The sequence below is a fragment of the Neopsephotus bourkii genome, unplaced genomic scaffold (genome assembly GCF_033783945.1).
Source record: "Neopsephotus bourkii isolate Nb327-2 ecotype Australia unplaced genomic scaffold, CSIRO-AGI_Nbou_v1 NB_410, whole genome shotgun sequence".
NCBI classification, from domain to species: domain Eukaryota; kingdom Metazoa; phylum Chordata; class Aves; order Psittaciformes; family Psittacidae; genus Neopsephotus; species Neopsephotus bourkii.
The window spans coordinates 132,348-155,995 of record NW_026900914.1 but is presented as its reverse complement, the minus strand read 5'-3'; the positions used below and the strand labels follow the sequence as shown (position 1 = coordinate 155,995).

The 23,648-nt window shown below is 39.2% G+C and overlaps 2 protein-coding genes across 8 annotated transcripts in view; both read left to right on the top strand.

The window, feature by feature from the left end:
* The window catches only part of PPIP5K2 (diphosphoinositol pentakisphosphate kinase 2), a 56,019-nt gene extending 50,503 nt beyond the window's left edge, over positions 1 to 5,516 (top strand). For 6 of the 7 annotated variants that reach the window (XM_061349364.1, XM_061349363.1, XM_061349361.1 and 3 more), the window contains 3 exons: positions 2,290 to 2,421; positions 3,772 to 3,900; positions 4,580 to 5,516. In XM_061349364.1, coding sequence (XP_061205348.1) covers positions 2,290 to 2,421; positions 3,772 to 3,900; positions 4,580 to 4,683 — 365 coding nt within the window. In that variant the 3' untranslated portion in view covers positions 4,684 to 5,516. The remainder of the gene's footprint in view (positions 1 to 2,289; positions 2,422 to 3,771; positions 3,901 to 4,579) is intronic. The other variant, XR_009724884.1, reaches the window with a different exon arrangement.
* Positions 5,517 to 19,482: 13,966 nt separating this feature from the next.
* On the top strand, positions 19,483 to 21,489 carry MACIR (macrophage immunometabolism regulator). The gene has a single exon (XM_061349358.1). It carries the CDS (start codon positions 20,572 to 20,574, stop codon positions 21,202 to 21,204), a length of 633 nt encoding a protein of 210 aa, XP_061205342.1. The 5' UTR covers positions 19,483 to 20,571; the 3' UTR covers positions 21,205 to 21,489.
* Positions 21,490 to 23,648: the final 2,159 nt, after the last annotated feature.

The window sequence follows — 23,648 nt, the reverse complement described above, 5'->3', positions numbered from 1 at the left end:
TTTCTGTGTTATTATCACACCCTCTTAACTCATTGCAGACTACTTTCCTCATCTTTAGTTCAAGGAACATGATGAAACAAGTATCTTCTGACAGTGCTTTACCTTATATTCTGGGCCTCTGTGCAGAACATCCACACCTCTTTAGGTGCTGGTCCATTTCCTCTGTGGAATTTCTAGGCTGCAGTGGTATGTCTCTATAGCTTTTAAATGTAAGACAGCAGGGTGGCTTTTTGAGATGCTGCGTTAACCCTTTCATTGTCTTGCCTTTTGATGGGAACAGTGCTTTAAGAATAAACACAGCCAAAGCTCAAAGGCTGTTACTTTACAGGAAATTGTTTTTTTAAAGGGATACTGTCAGGCAGCTTTATCATTGAAATTCAAATTTATTTCTCATATATGATCATAAAGTATTTATCTTAAAATATTCAAATAAAATATCACAGGTAGATTTCCAGGGTATCTTTTAAGTCATATCATTTAGATGTGAAGATACTACAACAACATGCTGGTATGTTGTTGCTGCACCTGTCTGATAGCAGAATTATCAAAATTGAATGAAAACCCATGGAGGGCAAATTCCTGAAAGAAGAAAGTATTCCCCCCCCCCCTTTTTTTTTCTTAAAGGGCATGGGTGCATTTTGAAATTTCTGGTTTTCTGCAATGCTGCACTGTAAGAGTAATAGTTATTAAAAAGCTAATCTGACATTATCCCAAGTTCTTTGCAAAATTGAAGAAATAAATTCTCATTCAAATGATAGGGACTTCTCTGTAAGGGTGAAGAGAAATCTTGCAATTTACTATAATGCAAAGAAAGGGTTTGCGTTTTGCATGCATGCTTACTTATTTAGGATATTAATATGTATGCCAAACATCTTAGTGCTTACACTGAAACTTAGCTACTGCCTTTATAGAAAAACAGAAATTAAGTATGTGGTGGTGTTTCTTTCGTACATGAAAACAAGCTTCAATGAAATGCAACATTTTATTTGTAATACAAGTGAACCTCTCATAACTACACGTCAGTTGATTTTATATTTAAAGTGACTGTCCCTCATATTTGAGTATGGCCAGTGTGGATCCAAACATTAATACAGACATTTTGGGGTTGAAATTTTGTTGAGTTACTCCTCTATGGAAAGCAGATATGGGAAGTGAATGGGGAATACTGGTTATCACAAGAACATTGATGCTTATAATTTTAGGGAGGGAACAGTTCACAGTTATAATGCTATCTCTATAAATGTGCTTTGAACTGTAATTCTAAACATTATTTCATTCACAATTGTTTCTTCATTTAAATAGTTTAAAAGAAATGTGGCAACTGTAAATTTACAATGCTGAATTGCAAATTTGTAATGTTACAGCTGTATGTTGAAAATACTAATGGGCATATTTTCCTGTTCTGAAATGCAATTGAATGAAGAGTTATTCATTGAGTTATCAAACTTGCATCACTTTAAAGAGCTTCAGGGTTTTTTGCTGAAATGTTTAGATGCTTTTTTAGTATGTTAGTAATATGGATATGCATGGTTGGTGTATGATCAGTACTAATTTAGAAAAGTGAAGTCCAGTAAGTTTTTAGATTTTGGGTTTCTATGCTTACTGTTCTAATGTATGAAACTTCTAGTCCTTTAAGTACTGTTTTTAAATGCGTAAAGGTAGGTGTAAATCTGTCTTACAAAGTTAAAATGTGTAACATCAAGGTGCAAAAGTGCTAACAGTGGTTTTCCTTTGATACTGAAGGCAACAGTTTGTTTTCACAGAATACTGAAGATGATAGAATGTGAATTCTACAGATTCATTTATTGGAAGTTGTAGCATTTTTAGCTCTTGTCTGCTAACAGTTGACAATACAGCCACCCTATTTTACTTGCATGAATGAGTTACCTATTTAGTGCTGTGCCAGATACAAGAATGAGTGGAAGAATTACTACCATTTCCTGCCTATTCTTTTCTTAGTAATTTACTAAGTCCGTCTTAGAGGAAAGTTACATTTCTTGAAACTGATCTGGGAGAGGAGCACAGTTGTAATGTTTGAAGACACTTCATGTGTACATGAGATTTGTATCCCACTTTATGTTACATGGTAGCTTTATTTTAGTGTGTCCTGGAAATTGGCACATTTTGTTCCAACTCCTATAATTTAGCGTCCATGATTTCAAGAGTACTGTGTCTGCATGTGCTGATTTAAAATAAGTACTTTTTATTGTACATTGATACTTGCCTGTACAGTAGCCTAAATTGTGTCTTATATTTGGAAATCCGTGTTTTTTATTATATTTCCTTCAGGCTTTGAATTGTATTCCATGGTGCCTTCTATTTGCCCTTTGGAAACTCTACACAACTCCTTGTCTCTGAAGCAGGTGGATGAATTTCTTGCCTCTGTTGCTGCTCCATCAAGGGAAAATCTACAGGAGACATGTACTGATTTTAGTTTGTAATTATGTTCATTTAAGACTGTTAAATATTGCTTAGCTAATCTTTCCAGTATCTTACAGCTAACAAGTAAACTAAGAATACTGATTTAAAAAATAAAATATGTGCATAAACCATAATTCTAACTTTTGTGGCCTGGATAGTGTTATAATCAATTAATGTCTCTGTTGACTGGGATAGTAAATTAAGGGTTTAATGAAATCATAATTGGTTCATTTCCTCACATTAAGAATTTCTCTGTACTTTCCACCCTGTTAGCTGCATTGCAGGGAATGCTTCTTAGTGAGAATACAGTATTTCCTGCTTTATACTGTACCACTGTTCTGTCACTATCCTCAGTAGAGTAGTGTTGCCTTTTACAAGCCTTTTACATCCTAAAACTGTTATTTCCTGTTTCTTGGAATATTAGTCGGGGTTTCACCTTGTGATGTGCACCTTGCAGTCACTTATTTTCTTAGTAGTTTGTGCTGTATGGTTAATGTTTAAGTGATACTGAAATTAAAGGCAAACTGAGTTCTACCCATGTGCATATCTGGGAAGATGACTTTCCACTGTGATTTTTGCTCAGAAAATTTGTACTTGGTAGCATTGATACAAAGATTATCTGTCTAGATGTTAGGGTTTTTGTTTTTTTCTGTTACTTTAGTTTTATATGGTTTAGATTTTAATCAGGCCTCCTATATCTGAGGAGGGTAAGCAATTTAAGAAGACTGATGTTAAAGAAACCAGGGAGGCCTACAGGTATTTTGAAGTTTAAATTTGAAATGCTTTGTTACACTTGTTGGGAAGCTTGCGTCTCCTCAAAGCAGTTGAGAACACAAGACAAAAAAAATACTTCATTCCTCTATGGTGGTTTGGTGGTCACAAAGGAGTGGTTGGAAATTAGACCTGATAGAATTGAGGCCATAAGTACTTTGCTCTCCTTCTTTCCTATAACATTTGGAAGTTTGCTGGAGAATAATGTAATGTATACACTTTTCAAAGGCATTTTGGACTTAAATGCCAGTTTAGTCCAAATGCCTATTCCTGTGCAGCCCTCAACATATGAGAAGTAGCACTAGTGATTTTGCCAGCTGTACTGAAATTCAGCTTAGCTGCCTTACCAGCATGAATTTCTTGTGTCACTTTATGAGCTAAAATGGAGATACTTAGACTTTCATGCTGTGAAGTTCTGACCTTAGAGTCAAAAAATGGTGGCTGAGCTGCAAGGTGTGTAACTGTAGCATCTGTATGGGTGGACAGATAGCACAGTTCTGTGGCTATCTTCAACATCTTGCTCAGGTGAGAATATTTTTATAATTAATGATGTGTATCTTATTTTTTTCTGCTTTTCAGCTTCTCCAACTTACATGATTCCAGTTTCAGGAAGAAAAATTCCTTTAAATACATACACCCCTGCAAAAATTCAACCAACACCACTTGAAACTTTGCCTGAAAGGCAAGCAGTAGAGAAACCGACCGTATGTAAGTAACTTCCCTCAGAGGCACAGTGGCTAACTTGATTACATTATTTCCAGCAGTAGGATTCTTTCCCTTCATTTACATATATATAAACATAATTTCTTAGGACAGGTATTTCTTAAAATTCCCTATGTAAATGGGATCACTTTACGCATCACAGAGAACTCAACAGTGTTGCACAATTAGTTGTAGTAGTGAAACTGTGTTAATAGTTACTTTCTTTTATCCTCTGAGGTATCTGGGAGAAATTCTGTGGCCTGAAAATGGATGGCTTTTTGTTTTGTTTTGAAGTACGACACTATTTCCATCTGTCTCTAAGTGAATCATGAACAGGAAATTTGTTTAAATTTCAGAATTTCCAAGATGTTTTCTGAGCATTTACCATAGAGCTCTATAAGCAGGTTCTGATTAAAGCTGCCAATAACACAATGATGTATTCAATCACTTGTATATATTCAGTATGAATATACTAGTGCCAAGCTGCACCGTCTGCTTTTGGAAGCTTGTGCTGTTCAGTGGGCCTCTAGAACAAAATCCAATTGCATGTCTGGTTTCATTAGATACATTGTGGCTTTGTGTATGTTCCTGTGGTAGGTAACTTACATTTTTCTTGGGTTTGATGCTATTCAGCATGGGTATTCTTAAGAGTAAAACCTAACACTTTTCTTCTTTATCTGTACAGCCTCCTCTGGATCTTCTGTTTGTGTACCTAATGTTAATCTAACTCTTGAAGAGACCGCGCTAGATCTGGAACTTAGTGGTGAAACTCTTTTTGAGAAGAAATGATGTTGATAAGACAAAACTGAAACCATCTTTTTAAACAATTTAGTGTGAGTTCATCTAAATTACTGAAATTTCAAAAGCTAGTCATGTCTGTAGTTCAAAGTGCACCTGAGAAGCTATACATGTTTAACTAGTGTGCACCCTACATACTTAGGTCAAATGTCTTTTCTCATTTTTCAGAACATTTCAGGAATATTTATCAGTTTGAACTTCACACCTTTAATGGAAATGCTGCACATGAACATTCTCAGTGTCTTCAGATATTTACTGTAAACCTGTACAATACCAATGCAGTGGTATGTGTTACAGTGGCTCTGTTGATGCCACTGTAATAAAGGCATTGCCTGTTGTCATTATAAACTTCTATTTTCAGGAGTTTATAATCTCCCTGTTGAATTTCTTTTGTGGACTGAAATGTAACACACATCTTTGCTAGAAGCTTTTGTTTTTTTTTTTTTAATTTAACTGTGTTTCCAAAGAGATCTGTTTTGCCTGGTTGTGAAGTCAAGCAGATGTTTTCTGCATTTTACTTATTTTATATCCTATATGCTGCAATAATTAGGCACGATGGAGTGAGTTAATGTGTTGTCACTTCCCACTCTCCTTATTTTTGTTCTGTGTTTACATCAGACCTGTAACATTCAAATATACTTTGTTTTATTGTTTAGTATACATGCTTGTATACGGGTACCTGTATATCATCCAGCAGATAAAACTGTCTTTTATATGTTTTTATCATGTCCTTCTGTTGTTTACTAAAGAGACAGTTTTATCTGCTTTGCCATACGTTTCTACAAAACAGTGATATTAAAAAGCAGATTTTGTAAAAAGAGAAATGGTTACAGCTGGTCTTCTAGTAAGTTTATAATGAAAAATAGTATATCTTCCATCTATGCTCTGCTATCATCCCTTCAGAGTAGAGAGAGACTATGGTGTAACAGACCTCAGTACTTACTGTTGCAAAATACTCAGGATTCCTCATGGCCTGGGGATTTTCATACTTCTGCCTTGCAATCTAGGTGGTAAACAACAGCTCCCATTAATAAAGATTTTATAAGAGCTGTGAGAAGCAGTAGTAAGTCAGTGGAACTTTGAGTGACTGGGTTATGTAATTATCCAGTCTCAGCAGATCTTGTTGTCCGTAGCTTGAAAAAATACTGAATTATTATAATTATCCAAAATGTATGAAAATACTGTCCACTTTTGTAAGTTCAAGTGGCTTGTTATTAGTAATGAATGTAATAAACTACAAGTTATGTAATTCCTTTCACATGTAAGTTGCAGAAGTTGTAGCTTCTGAGTAATATTTTTAAATAGGGCTCCCTCATTTCCAGAGCCAGTGCAATTCTTAATTACACTTAGTTTGCCACAGGGCCTGTTTTTTGAGTTCAGCAGACTAATTCTAAGAATGCTGGTTAAATACCAAAAATATGAAGGGTTTCACAGCTATATACTTAAAACATTTCATTTTCTGTAATGTAATTGTGTTATTGACAGTGTTGGTCTTGCATACAACTGAATGTACACTTGTTTACCATTTTTAAGAAAATACTGTAAAAATTTGAGTATCATTCCAGTCAACCAAAGCTGTGGCATAACTTTTTTTTTTTATGTGCTCCTAAATAAAACCAAGATCGGTGGCAACTTCTTTCCATTTTGTTTTCTTTTAAGTTTATATGTGAAGTACAGACTAGATGACTCAGTCATCTCAGTGGAAAACAACTTATAAATAAGGCATTAATATGCAAATATGCTAAATTCTGTTTGCAGTTCACACTTTAGAAAATATTTTAAGAGATCAAAGTGTGTTTAAGTGGCATGAAATTTGGGCCTTTGAGGAGGAGCATGCACTAAATACGAGGTAGAAGCTATTGTGGCAGAGACCTTGTAAGAAGCTTGGAGTCTGCACTGATACAAAAACCACACTTCTAACATGCACTTGCCATGGAAAAAAAGAAAGAACGGATGAAAAAAGCTGTCACTATTCCACAAAATGTATGAGTGTAACATGCTGAATCATAGATTCAAAGAATGGTTGGAGTTGGCAAGGGCATGAAAAATCACTTAGTTGCAACCCCCTGCCACAGATGGGGAAAGAGCCTTGTAGTCCGAATTTCTAAAAGCTGCAAATTTTCATGTGATCTGCTAGCAGTGGAAGAATCAAATTTCTGAAACAAAACTGGACTAGAAATTATTCTTTGTCTTCTTCCAAGCTACACTGAGATCAGTGCATATTTTTCTATCATAAAGTTGCTGGAAAACAGAAAAAAACTTCTACGTGGAAATTACTGTGTCTCGTGGTGTATTCTCTTACAAGAGCCTAATTTGGTGATAATTGCTCTGATCTAAAAGGGATTGTGTGTTTGACAGTGATAAATTCTTTGGTTTTAAACAAGTGATAAATGAGAAGTGAAAGAAAGGAAATTCTGATATTTTACATGAGTATCTCAACATTAGCCTAAAAGGGAGGTATTTTAGGCTATTTCTGCCTGGATGCATCTTCTATCCAACATGTTCTTGAGAAATTCACTTCTTGTGCATCATTCTTGATCTATATAACCTGATGTCCAGGTAGAATAGAAATACCATCAAAGCTATTTTCTCCACCACGCTTACAGATCTCCATTCTCTTCAGTAAAAGGGACAAAAGTCACCGACAACATAAAATAAGGTGGTCAGAATCAGAGTTGGTACTAACTGAACATTTGCACAACACACAAAGCTCTAAAACCATCATCTTTTTCACATTCTTTCCTGTGCTTACTAACTCTATCTGCACACAGATTCAGCCTTGCTCAATTAAGTAGCTGTAATTCCTACTGAAATCAGCTTAATTAGGCTACTTAATTTGGCCCAAAAATTAATTAAGGGATACTTTCTGCACTCACTAAAGTAATTTTTTTAACTTGCTATATAAAAAATAAAAGTGGGATTTTAGTAAATGGTGCACTTCAGACATTTTGTTCAGGTTTTAAATAAATTTTCCCTGTATTTAATTTAGCCAAATAGCTTCTAAAGATCTCTTAAAAATTACTAAGCTATTTGGTTTGGGTGGCAAAAGTTGCTAAGGTGAATGACAATTTATGTCTTTTAACATAAAAATATTCCAGTCTTATTGGGTTTTTTTCTCAGTGTAAAAGATATGCTACTACTTCACCCCATACATCCACCATACATCCACCCCAATACATACTTCATATTTTATCCTGAATGTGGTTATGGATTTGCAGTAAAATCCAGATTTTCAGAATAATGGCTCTAATCCTTAATAAGGGAAAAGAAACTGAGTATTTAATAGATCTTTTTTGTCTCATTAGGCTTTAGAATTAAATCCATGTGCACAAAATGGATTTACGCACTGAGTAAAGAATGTTTAAACTGTTCAGCTTTCAGCCCTTGTGATTTAATGACTTCATTAATGCTTAAATTATCATAGCAGTTTCCATTGTTCAAGCCTGGAATATATAAAACCAAGGAAAATAAGTACTTTGATAAAATCTCGCTAAAGAAGCAAAAAATAAATTCTGTGTATTTTACTATTATATTTCCTAAAAATTGAGTTATATTGTCATTCTAATGACTGTCCTTGATGCAGGAACCTATTGATGAGCACAGCCATCATGAGATGTAGTAGCTTCATGTTCTGCTCAGGGTGATGATGCAGGGAAAATGGTCTGTAATGGTTTCTGTTTCTTTCTGTGTTGAAGCAACCCTAAAGTCTTAACCATACCCTAACTGGGAAAACAAGCACTTCAAAGTACCTTTGTTACGCATGTAAAATCTTGCATGACTTTAAAAGCACAGCAAAAAATAGTGATATCCAGTAGTCCGTTTTCGGAAAATCTTGATGACGTTACTCATTGCATGGAAAACATACATGGTTTTAGGGAGATCTAGGCTTATTTTTAAATATTTGATGTGGTGTCTGTATACTATATTTGGGAAAATTCTTCAGGATCTGCCTTTCTTTTGATGCATGGAAATTTAAGACAATTTTGCACCACATTATTTCTGTCAGTGCAATAAATGTTATTACAGTTTATTAAATGCCGTTACTACAGTCCATTAAATTTAAGTTACCTAATTTGTGAGTGGGGAATCACTAATCTGTAAACCATGTTTTAGTATGTTTTAACCGGTTACTTAGCTAGAACACATTATATTCCCCTCCCCAAGCATCTGTTACCTCCTGAAATCATTCACCACTGCTGCCTGTCCCTCCACCCCGTCAAGGTCAAGCTTGAAAATCCATCTCAGAGACTGACTGACAACTCAGTTAACAAGAAGATGGAGAAGTTGTGGGGGGAAGATTCTCCACTTTCTGTACTAGATCTACTTATTTAATTCTTAAAATGCTTTAATGAACTCGCAAAACCAGTAACTTTTAAGGGCTTGCAGAGCTAAAGAGACTGTAGTTAAAATTCCTTAAACAACCTTGCTCTTTGTTTCTGCTTGTTCTGGCTAAGAATCTCCAAGAAATGCAAATTCTAAGGTGCATCTGGATGCACAATGAGCAGCTAGTCTGGGTGCATACCTAATGCTGACACCCTTTACTGCAGGTCAAGACCAAGATGACCTGCAGCCTTCTGGAGCACTAGGACCAGAGGGAGGCCAGAGCATGGCCTGTGTACAGAAGACATCTACACATTTCCAAGGAAGGTAATAAACTTTAGCTATATATTTAAGAATGAGTCTTTAAAGACTTAGTTTTAGGAACAAAAGCTGGCTCAACTCTACTGCAGGGGGATTAGAAATAAGAGCTGTGTGGTTCAGCTCCCAACAAACTATTCTTGAGGAAAAAAACGGGCTATCAGGTTGCACTTTCTCTTTTTTATTTTTACTTGTAGGAGAGAAGTTAGGCAATTGTTTTCAAACTTGAGTGCAGTAATAGCACTTCTGCACAATCTTCAAGTAGCAAAATAAAACAGGGAAGTGATCTAACTGGTTGTTGGCAAAACCATTACTAAAGGTTTATATCTAGTCAGTGTCCAAACTCTGTAGATGTGGAAATGCCACAGAGGTTATAGATACAGATGGGTGGTATTTCAGTGAAGAAAAAGCCACCAAGAGATATGACTGTTCCTTTCTTACAGTTGCATGCAAAGTGAACAAATATGTGAGACTATTAAACCAGAGAGTATCAGATTGGGTGGAATGGTTGTTAGACGATACTTGTGCCAACAAGGCTCACCGCCTGGCACTCCAGAAAGTCACTTCTGAACAGGGATCCAGAAAGACTTCCAACTCTCAAGGCACAGCTGTGAACACCAGGTTGGAAGAGACCTCAAGGATCATCTGGTCCAACCTTTATTTGCAAAACATGACCTAGATGAGATGTCCTAGCACCCTGTATGGCTGAATCTTAAAAGTATCCAATGCTGGGGAATCCACCACTTCCCTGGAGAGACTATTCCAATGGATGGTTGTTCTCATTGTGAAAACATTTCCTCTTATGTCCAGTTGGAATCTCCCCAGGGTTAACTTGTACCCATTACTCCTCATCTTTTCCACATGGTTCCTTGTAAAAAGGGAGTCTCCATCCTCATTGTAGCCAGCGTTTAAATACTGGACCGTGGTGACAAGGTCTCCCCTGAGCCTTCTTTTCTCAAGATGGAACCTACCCAGTTCTCAGCCTTTCCTCATATGGCAGGTTTCCCAGTCCTTTGATCATCTTTGCAGCCCTTCTCTGGACCCCTTCAGCCTGTCCACATCTTTTTTGTACACTGGGGACCAAAACTGAACACAGTATTCCAGGCATGGACTGACAAATGCTGAATAGAGTGAGATAATGACTTCTTTATCTCTGATGCCCTTGTTCCCCAGCATCCTGTCGGCTTTCTTTGCTGCAGCTGCACATGTTAACTCCCACTAAGCTTTCTGTCCACCAGGACCCCATGCCCCTTTCTACAGGAATGAATCCCAGCCAAGTAGGTCACAGCCTGTGTTTCACTTCTGGATTATATTTACCCAGCTGCAAGATCCTACACTTGACCTTGCTGAACTTCATAATGTTCTTGTCAGCTCACTCTTCCAGACTATCCAGGTCAACCTGCAGGGTGGCTCTCCCTTCCAAAGTGCACACTTCCCCACTCACTTTGGTACCATTGGCAAACTTCATCAGATTACAATTTAATCTCATCATCCAGATCACTTATGACGATACTGAAGTGTTTGGTTCAATATTAACCCTTGGGAGACCCACCAGTGACAGGTTGCCCTTGGGGTGTTGCTTGTCACCATTTCCCCCACCACCATGCAGACCACTTGTCAACACCGTGATGTGTCAGCTTCTCTAGGAGGCTGTGACAAACTGAATCAAAAGCCTTGGACAAATCCAGGCAGACAACGTCCACCACTTACTCCAGACACCTAGAGTCTCCTGCCTCTTCCAGTACAGCCCTGGCCCCAACCAAGCACAGGAAAACACAGAGGTGTGTGGAGACACCAAGCCCCTGTCCCCCTCCTGGGGGTTAGACTGGATATTGGATATTACATAGTTTGAGATGAGCTCTTAGGCAGAAGTTATTCCCTGTGAGGGTGGTGAGGCCCTGGCACAGGTTGCCCAGGAAGAGGAAGCTGTGGCTGCTCCATCCCCGGCAGTGTTCAAGGCCAGGTTGGACAGGGCTTGGAGCAACCTGGTCTAGCAGAAGGTGTCCCTGCCCGTGGCAGGGGGTTGGAACTGGATGAGCTTTAAGGCCCCATCCAGCCCAAACCATTCAATGATTCTGTGTTGGTTCTACCGCCAGAAGTTTGAAAGTATTACAAGAGAAATGAGGAAAACCCACAACATCCACAGAACAGTGAACACCGGCATCTCGAGCAACTCTAAACCGCACTTCCGAGTCGCGGCTCCCCAAACGGCCCTCTCCGGCCCCGTCCCGACCGCCACCGCGGCCGCGGCCTCCTCCTCCCAGCCGCCATCACGCGAGGGGCGGTCCCACCCGAGAGGCCGGTCCGCGGCGAAGAGGGGGTTGTCGCTGCCGTTGGGACCTGCCCCAGCCCCAGCGCGCGGGACGGGCCGGGCAGGGCGGCTCCAGGCGCTTTTCTGCTCCGTCCGAGCTGCAGGTAGTAGGCGGGGATGGCGCCTCGGGTCTGTCCGCGCGTCACTAGGCGGGCGTCAGAACAGGGATGCGGGTGAGCCCAGCAGTGCCAGCAGGGCGGGGTGGGGGGGAGCCGGGCCGGCCCTGGCGCCTCGGTGGGAGCGGTGTGGCCGGCACCTTTAGCGGGGCCCGGTGCGTGGGTCACGGGGAGCAGCCCGACCCGGCCTTGCCGCTGGTGGCGGCGCCTCTCCTCACCCCGCGTAGCGGTGCGGGGCCGTTCTCTACTGGACTGCGGGCGCAGGGCCGCGGCAGGGCTAATAGGAAGGGGCTTCACCCCGAGCGCAGCGCGGAGGCCCTGTCCTAGAGCTCCTTCCTACCCGCCTCGCGGGGCGCCGGGGCCTCTTGGTCGGCAGCAGCTGAGGAGGCAGCGCGGGTGAGCTGCCGGTAGGAGGGAGCTGTCCGGGCAGGGCCAGGAGGGACTCGGGGTGCTCGTGCTGGTACCCGCCCCCGGAAGGAAGCCAGTGGAATTGTCATGCGGGGCTTGCAGTGGGGCTGCTCAAGGGCGCTTGTCGTGCCAGCCGCTAGTAACGGTGCACCTGTATGGGTGCACAACCGTTCATAGCTCTCTCTTCAGTTGCGGGTTATAATCACAAACAGTCGCCATGCCGTTCTTAGTATTCTGAGGCAAGTGCTAAACGTGAATATGCTCTTACTGCCCTGTCTGATGGTAACGAACTAGTGCCCAGCTTTGTATGGGTAGCTTTGTATTTCTCTGTAATAAATCTTGCTTCTAGTAAAGGGTTAAACAGAAGCTGAAGGTTCTGTTTAAATGGAGATTGTAGTATGTATGATATGCATTGACTGCATTAAAGTGTTACTGTGTTGGGGAAGATATGCTTGCTAAGGTGCTTTGGTTTATTGGCAAGTGTGTTTTGCCAGTTTTGTCTCTACATATTAAGGTATTTGAGTAATGTCTCTGAACAGTTGAGGTGCTGTTTTGAGTGGTCTACAGATGCATAGGAACACAGTCTTCTTTCTGTGTAAGTTATGCATGCTGGTTTACATAGGGAATTTAGCTGGCCTAAGCATGAGTCTATGTACCTATTTCAAATAATGTAGCCAATTACGTTATGTGCATTGGTAGATATTTCCTATGAACATGATTCTGTCTTTCCTTGTTAGTGCACTCACTAGAGTGGGGAAATAAGCCACTGCACATATTTGTATAGCTGCATGTGGAAATGAATTGATGTCAGAAGCCTGCAGTTGCACAAACCTCAGTGGGAGTGAGGGAGGAGAGTCTGAGGTGGGGAAGAGCATCCAATGCTTGTGCCAGTCGTTGGCCAACTTCTGACAGAGCTTGTCCTGAATACAGTAAGAGTCCTTGGAGCATTTCCAGGAGGAATGTAGTGAGGACTGAAGACTTGATGCTTTGTTTTGCCACAGGGAGTAGCAGTGAGCAGCACTGATTCTTCTTCCTGTTTCCCAGTCTATTCTTCTTCCTTTTTCCTAGTCGTGTCCCTTGCTGAAAACTGCTCCTCCCACCACCCTGCTGCTGTTGGTGTATTTTGAACCATATTCTGTCTGACGTGGTGTGTTTGCAGTCTACCTCAAGGGAAAAAAATAAGACTTGTTAGAATTATGAAGACAGAAGAGGGTGATTCTCACACTGTCTTTGAAACAAAGGCAGTGGCAGCACAGTTGCTGAAATTAAGTTCTTGAATAACAGTGCTGACTTTGTAGTATGGGTTTCTTCATAATCTGCTCATTTTAGACCAGCATTATGCTATTGGCTTTGCCATGAGGCATGCATAATCACATGCAAATGCAGTATGTTATGGTAAAGTCACATGAACTGAGTATTCCAGAACAAACTTTTCAGTTCGCACTAGTTGTAAATTTAACTCAATTTTACTGTACCTGCGTGTGCTGTTTGGCTTTTATTAACTTTTATTCCATAGTTGCATTATACTTAAACACCTTAGTATTTAAGTCTGGGAAGGAGCATTTGAGAAAGCAGCAGAGAACACATCTTTAATGCCATTATATGCATAACTCTTGTAAGTTTGATCATTAGCAATGTGGATAGTGTTAGTGAATGAGACACCTTTCCTTCAAACACCCAAATATCTGCTGCAGATTGCATTAAGACAAAAAACTAGTCATTTAAAGTGCTTCAGTTAAAAAAGAAACCAAAAAAACTTGAGTTGATTATTTTTCCTGATATCTTAGAGTAGGTCTTTTTTTTAGCCACTATCTTAATAGCTGTCCTTAGTCAAAGGCTGAATATAATTTTGTTATTGTTTATGTTAATAGTTTCAAAATAGTACCTGCAGATGTGTCTTTTCAGGCATGACAATATAGGATGCTACCAAGCATGCATTTTTTGACTGACAGAAGAGAAATGGGGGAACCTTATTTCCATTATTATTTTGTTTTTTTAAAGACAAATATCTATTTGTTCAGTGAAATCTGTAATACTTTAAAAACTGCCCCCTTTTTTTTTTCTTTTTCCTATTCTATTATTTTGAAAAGGCAGTTTAGTTTTTGTCATCAAGTCAGGGTTGCGGTATATTTTGGGGGTTTTTTTTTGCCTTTTTTTTTTTTTTCGAGGTGTCCTAATCTGAAACTGGAAAGAACTTTGAAAATGAAACTTAGGGTTTGATTGGTGAGAAGAAGAAATTAAAAAATACAGAGAAATAAAAACAAGTAATAAAACATTCATTTATTAACTAAAGAATAAAAATTACTTGTTTTACGGTATGCATCAGCTGCTTTGCATTGTCTCGCTGTTTCATCTTTTGATGAGTAACAATAGTAAAAAGCTATCTTTATGCTGGCTAGCACCATCAGCTTACTAATGGAGCAGTGGGGAAGGGCTCATCTGTGATTCCACCCAGCAAGGAAGTTGCATTGTTTATTTAAAGGACTAAGTATTTCAGAAAACATACTCTGTAAAACACATCTAGTATTGCTTGGCAAAGAGATGTTAGCTGGCCTGCTCTCCCACCATTTTCTTCTACTTTTCCTGCTCTCATGCAAAATTCATTAGCCTGGACAGACTCTTGGAATTCCATCTGTCTCTTTACTGCATTAATTGTATGCTTTGCCATGCTGATCTGGTCTGACCTGCTCGCTGGAGTTGCCAGTTAAAATTCCTCAACAATTCTCATGTGATCTTTTTCATTTTTAAAAGGTAGTTTCCTGTATTATAATTGTTTTTGTTTAAAGCTGGATTAATAACAAGAATTAACAGCTTGGTTAAATAGTTCTTGCTTCCTGTGTTACGAACATGCTTCTTGCGGGAGGAACATGTTACTAGAAATTTATTTGATCTTCTTTCTTTTGTTTGGTATAGATGTGGTATATATTATCCAGTATACTGGATTGCTGTGGGGCTTAATACTTCACCTTGTCGACTTCAGGGTTGTCAAGAGCCACCCTCCACAATTCTGTAGTTACCATTTTTACTGGTTGGTTGATGGACTGTTGTTTTTCATCGCAATCTGAAGTTACTGCACTGGCTTTGTTAATTCAGTAATATCCATTCATCTGTTTTCTTAAGTCCTGGAGGTTCATAACATCTGCTTTATGCATGATTCCATTTTCTTGCATGTAATTTTGAGAAAAAATCTGTGCTAAATTTTTACTCTATCTGAATGTTGTCTCATGCGGTGCAGCAATTTAATATTACCTCCCTTCTCTTTTTCTTTAGTTTAGAGTGGTTTGGAATTTCTTCCATGGAACAGCAGGAGTTGAAGAACATGTGTAGTTTACTGATACTGAGCTTATTCTGTGACTATTTTTATTTAACGCGCTCCTCCCCCTTTCCCATCTCTACAAACATGGTGTCAGTCTGTAAAACATAGCACAACTATTACAGGGAGCCTTTGAGAGCATTGTAAAGCAGCAGTAGTCTGCAGTCACTTCAGCTGAAAGTAAAGAGCATGGCTAAAAACAATCATCTGGCTCTGGCAGGACATGCAGCAAGTATCACCAGCGTGCAGTGGGAGAACCTAACAGACACCTCAGAGCCTATGGCCTGGCTGCCCCAGTTCTACAAAAAGAATTGTAGCGTCTTTGTGGATACTCTTACATAGCTGAATTTTGGCTTTATTTTTCCCTTTCAGCTAAATATTCAACTTATTTTAGTTAAAGACTGGAAATATCTTTTTCCAGAAAACTTTGCTGTAGCAGTACATAATTCCATCAGCATATTTCAGTGATAGAGTAACAAGATGTGAATTTTTCTTTTCAGACTGCAAGGGGAAAGTTGCACATGTTATTCTTCCTTTTCACAAACAGAGGTAATCAACATAATTTAAAATGTGTACCAGCTTCACATGTGCTGGGTGACTTAACTCCTGATGTTTGATTGACAAGCATTGTATCTTTTAAGTGCATTCTGTATATTAATTTTTCAGCACAGAGAAGGGAAAGTGTCAGAACTGGCTTGATATCCCTGTCTAGTATGTTTTAACTCTTTTACAGAGTTGTCATTGAGTCTGTTGCCGTCTTTCCATTCTGCCATCTTCTTATTGCAATTAGGAGCATTTTATCAGTGAGACAGATCTCCAATTGTACTTTCATTCAAATGGTACTACCTGTAGGCTTGGCATCTAGAAAAATAATACAAATCTGTTCTTAAATCAAATCAGTAGTTGGATGGACAGAAGTTCTAAGAAAATGACATCTCAAATGAGTTCATACTCTGGTTGAGAAGTAACAATGGGAACACCAGTGTACAGAGAACCAGTAGCTGAGAGCAACTTACTGAGGTTTCAAAATAATGCAAACTTTCTACAGAGTGCAGGAGGGTCAAAGGAAACCCCTTTTCCTTTTTCTTTGCCTTCTTTAAATATTGGGTAATTAAAGTTGGTATTTTTTTTGAGTCATGTTTCCCAGAAAAATAGTAAATAATACATTAACGGTAAAAATAGCAAATTATCAGAAAAAAAAAATGAAGCAAAAGAGTAATTCTGATATGAAGACAGGCTGAGAAAGTTAGTGCTGTTCAGCCTGGAGAAGAGAAGCTGCATGGAGACCTCATAGCAGCCTTCCAGTCATGGTTTAACCCCAGCTAGACAGCTTTCACTCACTCCCCCTCACCCCCTTCTTGCCCTCCCCCTACTCTCAGAGGGACGGAGAGGAGAATCAAAAAGAATGCAACTCCCACAGGTTGAGATAAGAACAGTTTAGTAACTAAGGTGTAACACAAATCACTACTGCTACCACCAATAATAGTAATGATAAAGGAAATAACAAGGGAATAGAATACAACACCCCATCACCAGGCGACTGATAACTCGCCCCCCAGCCCGACCAAGCACCGACCGATCCCTCCTCCAACCCTGCAGTCCACTCTAGTCCTTCCGGCCAACTCCCAGCCACCCCCTGGGCACGACGAGCTGTGGCACGGAGCACCCCCCCAGTCAGCCTGTGTCAAGTGTCCTGCCTCCGCTTCCCCCCGGCCTCCCCCCCTGCCCAGCAGAGCACGAGGCCCACAAAGTGCCTGGCCAAACCAAAACATCATTCACTTCAGCTCCGTTCCCAGCCCGAAAGTCAAAACACAGCACTGCACCGGGCACCACGAAAGAGAAAAACGACCGCCACTGCTAAACCCAGGACACAGTATCTGAAGTGGGCCTACAGGGGTACTGGCGAGGGACTCTACGTCAGGGACTGTAGTGACAGGACAAGGGGTAATGGGTTCGAACTAAACCGGGAGATTTAAGTTAGATACAAGGAGGAAATTCTTTACTGCAAGAACGGTGAGACACTGGAATAGATTGCCCCAAGAACTTGTGAATGGTCCTGTAGTGACAGGACAAGGAGTAATGGGTTAAAACTTAAACAGGGAAAGTTTAGGTTGGATATAAGGAGGAAATTCTTTCCTGTTAGGGTGGTGAAGCACTGGAATGGGTTGCCCAGGGAGGTTGTGAAAGCTCCATCCCTGGCAGTGTTCAGGGCCAGGTTGGATGGGGCTTGGAGTAACCTCGTCTAGTAGAAGGTTTCTTCAGTCCCTTCATGGGGACTGGCAGAGTGGCCAGTCCATAGCAGGGGGGTTGGAACTAGATGATCTGAAGATTCTTTCCAACTCAAACCATTCTGTGATTCTGTGTCATCGGGTGTAGTAAGAGCACATGGCAAGAGTGATTTACAGTGTGTGTATTAGCACAGTGTGATGTTAGACATTAGTGTGTTGTACGTGTCTCTTCTATTTTGTTGCATGCTAATCTTTGAGTGGTATCTGACATCATGAAAGATTTAGTAATCAGAAGGCCTTTGTATTCACAAAATGTGGAGGCTTTGATGTTTTTGCTTTCAAAGAATTATCCAAGCATCTTAATGTACTCCTTGAGGTAAAACAATGATAAATAATAATTAAACTAGTATTTCTGTTCATTATTCCTCTTCTCTGTGTTTTAGGCCATTTTCTCAATGTTTAGATGGATTGGGTCAGATTGATTTATATGCAGAGCCTGCTTTATAATACAAGGAGGATCAATAACATCTTGTAAAATCCTGTTGAAGTGAATTGTAGTCTGAAAGCACTTCTGGTGTGTATTGGTCAAGTGGGTGCTCTTGGTAACATGTTATTTTCAGTTATTTTCCATAGTTTTTAAATATGTGAAGCAGCAGCAAAGGGAAGGATATGCCATCTTTTTTATCTTCTGCTTGATTCTGTAAATCTTTAATTATAAATCGACCTGAATTGGCATCACTCTGCTGTCATTCTCCTTGAGAAGCAAGAAGACAAGGCAGCTGTGATCTGAAGAAATAATCTTTTAATACTGAAGAAACAGTTCTTCAGTTTAATAATTGCTGAGAATTATTGATGAGCTTACACCACTACACAGCAATGAACATAATGATAGTCATCTAATGCCTTATAACCACAGAAATGGCCTAAAAATGCCTAAATGGTCAAAAGTTTCAGATATATGTTAGTTGGTAATGATATGTCCACTCACAGTTACTGTGAATCTCTCAAATTATTTTCTTTTCTGGAAGTCTTCTAGATAATATTTTTCTGTCTTTTTTTTCTTTTTTTTTTCTTTTTTTTTTCAGGTAAGGAGACAGAGCATGTTGAAGCTGTGTGACTGCTTGAGTAGCTCACACTGAAAGTTTTGGTAAAGAACAGCTGAACACAGACATGCTATGTTTGGAGCTCTGCCTGTGGAGCTGACCAGCCATTGCTGTCACCAGCTAGCAGTGCTGTTCCCTTGAGCTTCTGTATATGACACCAGCTTCTGATGCTACTGTTGCTTTAGAGTATAAGTCATATTCTTCTTTTAGGGCTGCTCTTTGCACTAGAGCACAAAATCTGAAAACTTACAGTTTCAGAATGAAGAACTAGGCTGAGGCTTGCTGGCTTGGGGGCTTTTCTGCTCTGATTTTCCTTTCTGCTGTTTTTGGTCAGTTCAGCAGTGAATTCCTGCCTCCTTCCCCCTTGCCTGTAGTTAATCTTCAAAGTTGATCACATTTTGTTACCAGGGCACATATACACTTCAAACGAAAGTAAATTAATTTGAAGAGCTGTTTTCTGAGAAGAGCCCTGGGTTTTGAGAAAAGTCTGTGTATTGCTTCCAAGTTCTCAAGATTTTTTTAACCTTGCATGAAGACGCATGAAAACATCTCTTCCTCCCTTCCTTTACTTGCTGTGGTAGGTGGTTTTTGGTTTTGCATTTTGTGTCCCTGCCCATGGCAAGGAGTTGGAACTAGGTCAGCTTCACTGTCTCTTCCAGCACAGACATCCTATGGCGACACCGCTCTACCTGTCTATGACAGTCGTGCTCTATCTGTGATGATCCTGCTCCATGACAACACTGCCCCATGACTCTTCTGTGATGTAGCTGTGTCACTGAAATGGTATAGATGATGCTGAAAACAAGAAAAGGAAAATAATTAAGCCTTGTCTGTGTTCTGGCATCCACTGGTATATACTTGCTGTGATAGTGACCTGACCTTTCCCATTTAGAGGTGGTAAGGTTTTGTGACAGACAGTTGTATCTGTAAAGGCACAAGACAACGTATTTGGAATAGTTGTGAGAAAGTACAAAGCTGTGAGGTCGTGGCAAAATAGTCTATTTCCAAAAGAAATAGAAAACCATAGGGTTTGGAAGACTGGTTATTCTTAAGATGTTTATAAGAATATTACACTTTATTCATTAAACACCACCAGTATACTTTTTCCTGTGTTAGAAATACATTAGAATAAAATAGTGTGCATGCTTTCGGTTAACTGTGAATAAAAAAATAGGATGAGGGAAAGGGGAATTTGCTGATGACCTATAAGGACAGCTGTTGAACAGCCAGGATGCCGTTCTTGGAATCTAAAGCAAGCTTTCTTCACATCTGTAAGGGGTGAGCATCAGATATGGTCTGTGGTTGTGCCTGACTGAGGTAGTAGCTTTTAGACACATTTATTGAAAGCTCTGTTTACTGAAACTATTGTCAATAGCAAAAATACACAGTTGAATACACAGAGAAATTGCTGTGGATGTGTTAATGGATGTAGATGGCCTCAGAAGTGCGGGGCTATAAGGAATCAAGTGGAGTGGGCAGAAGCTTCTTTTTTGGGTACAGCAGTACTCAAGAACAATTTTAATGTTTGGGAATATCAGGAACATATTTATGGTTTCTTTTATTAAAAAAGCATGTAAGATAAAAGGCTGTTGTCAGTTTTGCTATCAACCTGTAGAACATAAAGCAAGGCTGGATAGGGAAGTATCAGTCATAACTTCTGGGTAATACAAAACTCATTTCTGCAGTCCTCTTTCAAGTCCTTGTGTTGCATAAAAGCTCTATTTCTGATCAAGTTCTGTTTTATTTTTAGGAGGATAGCATTATGTTTAAAATGGAAGTTGACATAAATGGAGAGTCCAGAACTACCATATCCACCCTTCCTGTGCCTCTTGCAGAAGTGAGTCCTGTGGGCAGGATGGAAGCAGAGAAGCCCCGCTGTTCCAGTACCCCCTGCTCACCAATGCGGCGGACAGTTGCAGGGTATCAGATCCTGCATATGGATTCTAACTACCTGGTTGGCTTCACAACTGGAGAGGAGCTGCTAAAATTAGCCCAGAAGTGTACAGGAAGTGAAGAGAATAAAGGGGAATCTGGGCCAAACTTGCACTCCAAACAGCTTGATTCAGGACTTACACGTTCCTCCCGTTTGTACAAAACTAGAAGTAGGTACTATCAGCCATATGAGATCCCAGCAGTAAATGGAAGGAGGAGGAGAAGGATGCCAAGCTCAGGGGATAAATACACTAAGGCTTTACCATATGAACCTTACAAGGCACTTCATGGTCCCCTGCCTCTTTGCCTTTTAAAAGGAAAAAGGGCTCATTCGAAATCCCTGGACTACCTCAATTTAGACAAAATGAGCATTAAGGAACCTGCTGACACGGAAGTGCTACAATACCAGCTCCAGCACCTCAACCTCAGAGGGGACCGTATGTTTGCAAGAAACAGCACATGAGCTATCATTAGCTTGAATTTAGAGCCAATTTCTAGTTATTTCTGTTGCTGCAAAAATCCACTGTTGTACTGTGTACATGACTATCCACATTGTATGTGGTTGTATCAGCTAAATGTTATCAGAAAGTAATTTATTTGAATAGAATCTTGGAAATGCAATGTGTTAAAAATATGTGGAGGGAGAAATCTTTCCTAAGAAAGCAGCTTATGATGCAAATTTGACTTCAATTGGTGGATATTTCTTTGAACATCTTTTAACAAAAAAAACCAACATCTTCTGATTGTGGGGTTTAGGATGGGGTGGGTTTTTTTTTTGTACAGTTAGAGCTGGTATTTCCAGTAATTTAACACTGAAAAACTGGTGATGTCTGCTTGGTTGTTGCTAATTTTGGCTTGATGTTAGAAACTGCTCTTGGAAAAGTGCTTAAGTTTAGGAGGTTTTTTGGTTTGACTTTCTGTTCCTGTATTCTACAGTAAAACATATGTATTTATTTTTTCTTTTCACATGATGGAGAGGAAAGTGAGCTTGGTTAAATATGATCACTTCTGTTTAAACAATTTAAGTTCAGACATTTTCAGACTGCACTTATAATGCTGATGAGAGTGAGATTAACTCAGAGCAAAGCTTTGCTACTTGAATCCTATTAAGTGATTATTTATTTTATTTTTTTTAGTTTCTGTGTGGAAGTAGTTGATTTGCCTCCTCTGTTCTGTATAAAACTTGTTCAGGATAAGTATTTGAGTCATTAAAAAAAAAACTTTTGGGAAGTAAAGATTCTTTTTTTGTAAGTCAAATTTATTTTTCACATTGTCATGGCACAAAAAATGATTCACTGCGGATTCCAGTAAATAAACTGGAATGTCTGCTTTGGTATGTCAGTAATGGTTTTGATTTTTAAACTGTGATTTCAGTATCATGCATAGTAACAGGAGGTGTCAAACAGCTTCATCATTGCTTTGGAAGTGCAGTTGATATGAAGCACTGAACACTAGAGATCTGGAAAGCTGATTTTTATTTACTTTTTGTGGTTTTGTGTGTTTTGTTGTTTGTTTTTTTTTTTATGGAGTGCAGGTCCAGCATTGAAGAGATAATCCTGGATTATTTATCCAAGTAGATTGAATACACTGGTTTACTTATGTTACTTAAGAATTTTTTATCCAATCATGATGTAAAACTCAGTTTGGCAGCTGTATTCATAGATGTATTTAAAACATCATAGTAACTTTAAAAAGGAGCAATAGTTTTTAGAGGGGTTTTTAATTTTAGGTGCAATCTATTACTTGAATCAGTGGGCAGCTTTTGGCTGATGACCTCTCAGAAGTAGTTTAAAAATAAGATCACATTGTTGGAAACATAAATTATTTGATCAGTTGTTTCTGGTAGAATTAATATTTGTTTGTTTATCATTCTGAACGAACAGAAAGCACTACTTAGTGCATGCACTGTGGAGTTCTCATTCTGTCATTCCACAGCTGGTAAATGAAGGCAGCCCATTAGTCTGCATTTTGCTAGTTTGGTTATTTTTTTTTTTTTTTTGAGGTTTATTAGAATCATTGCAACAAACTGATGTGTATTTTTAAAAGCTAACTACACAAGTGTAAACTTAATGTATTGAACAATGATTTTGAAAGTAAAATCTTCTTATATGGTCTTTAGTTTGGAAAACTGATTATGGTCAGATGCCAAAGAGATGGGGATTTTCTTTTAGGAATAAACTCCAGTGTTTAGTACCCTGTGAAACTGCGTTTCTGGCTGAAAAATAAAAAGGGTGGTATAAATACCTGTTGTTGTGGAATCTTTTGCTGCACAGGAGAAAGGACTTAAAAAACACAGCTCTAGACCAGGCATTGTTTAAAAACTTTAAAGTGGAGATCTTGGGTGTCTGTGAAACACATGCTTAGGTTTGTTATTTTGTTTCAGGAAATGCGGGGTGCAGTTACTAATATTCTGCATGTTTCTAGAGTCATCCTGTGTCATAATTGAATAGCCACACCAATAGAGAGATTGATAGCTAGCAAAGTTCAAACATAAAACGTGTGTTGGTACTTCACCTGTTTGGTGATTTGCTCATGAAGGTGCTTACACATGGTGATATTTTTTGCCTAACTCATACATGCAGCTCTCATAGCATATGGGAAATGCTACCTATGCTATAGTATTTATAACAGACTAAGCAAAGAATTGTTAATTGATAACATAACTTGTTTCTTACTCTTTCAGTGTTCCCAAAGAACCTGAAACAAATTATCAAACATAATCATATTTTGGTGTTGTGGATTTTGGGGGGGTAGTGTCTCTGGAGTCAGTTATTAGTGTTAAACTTCATCTTAAAAGGAATGTGTACTAAAAATAAATAATAGTAAGAAAGGATCTCCAGGGAGAATATAAGCATTAAAAAAAAAAAAGAAAAAAATTGTGAGGAACACTAGTTTTATAGTGGAGGT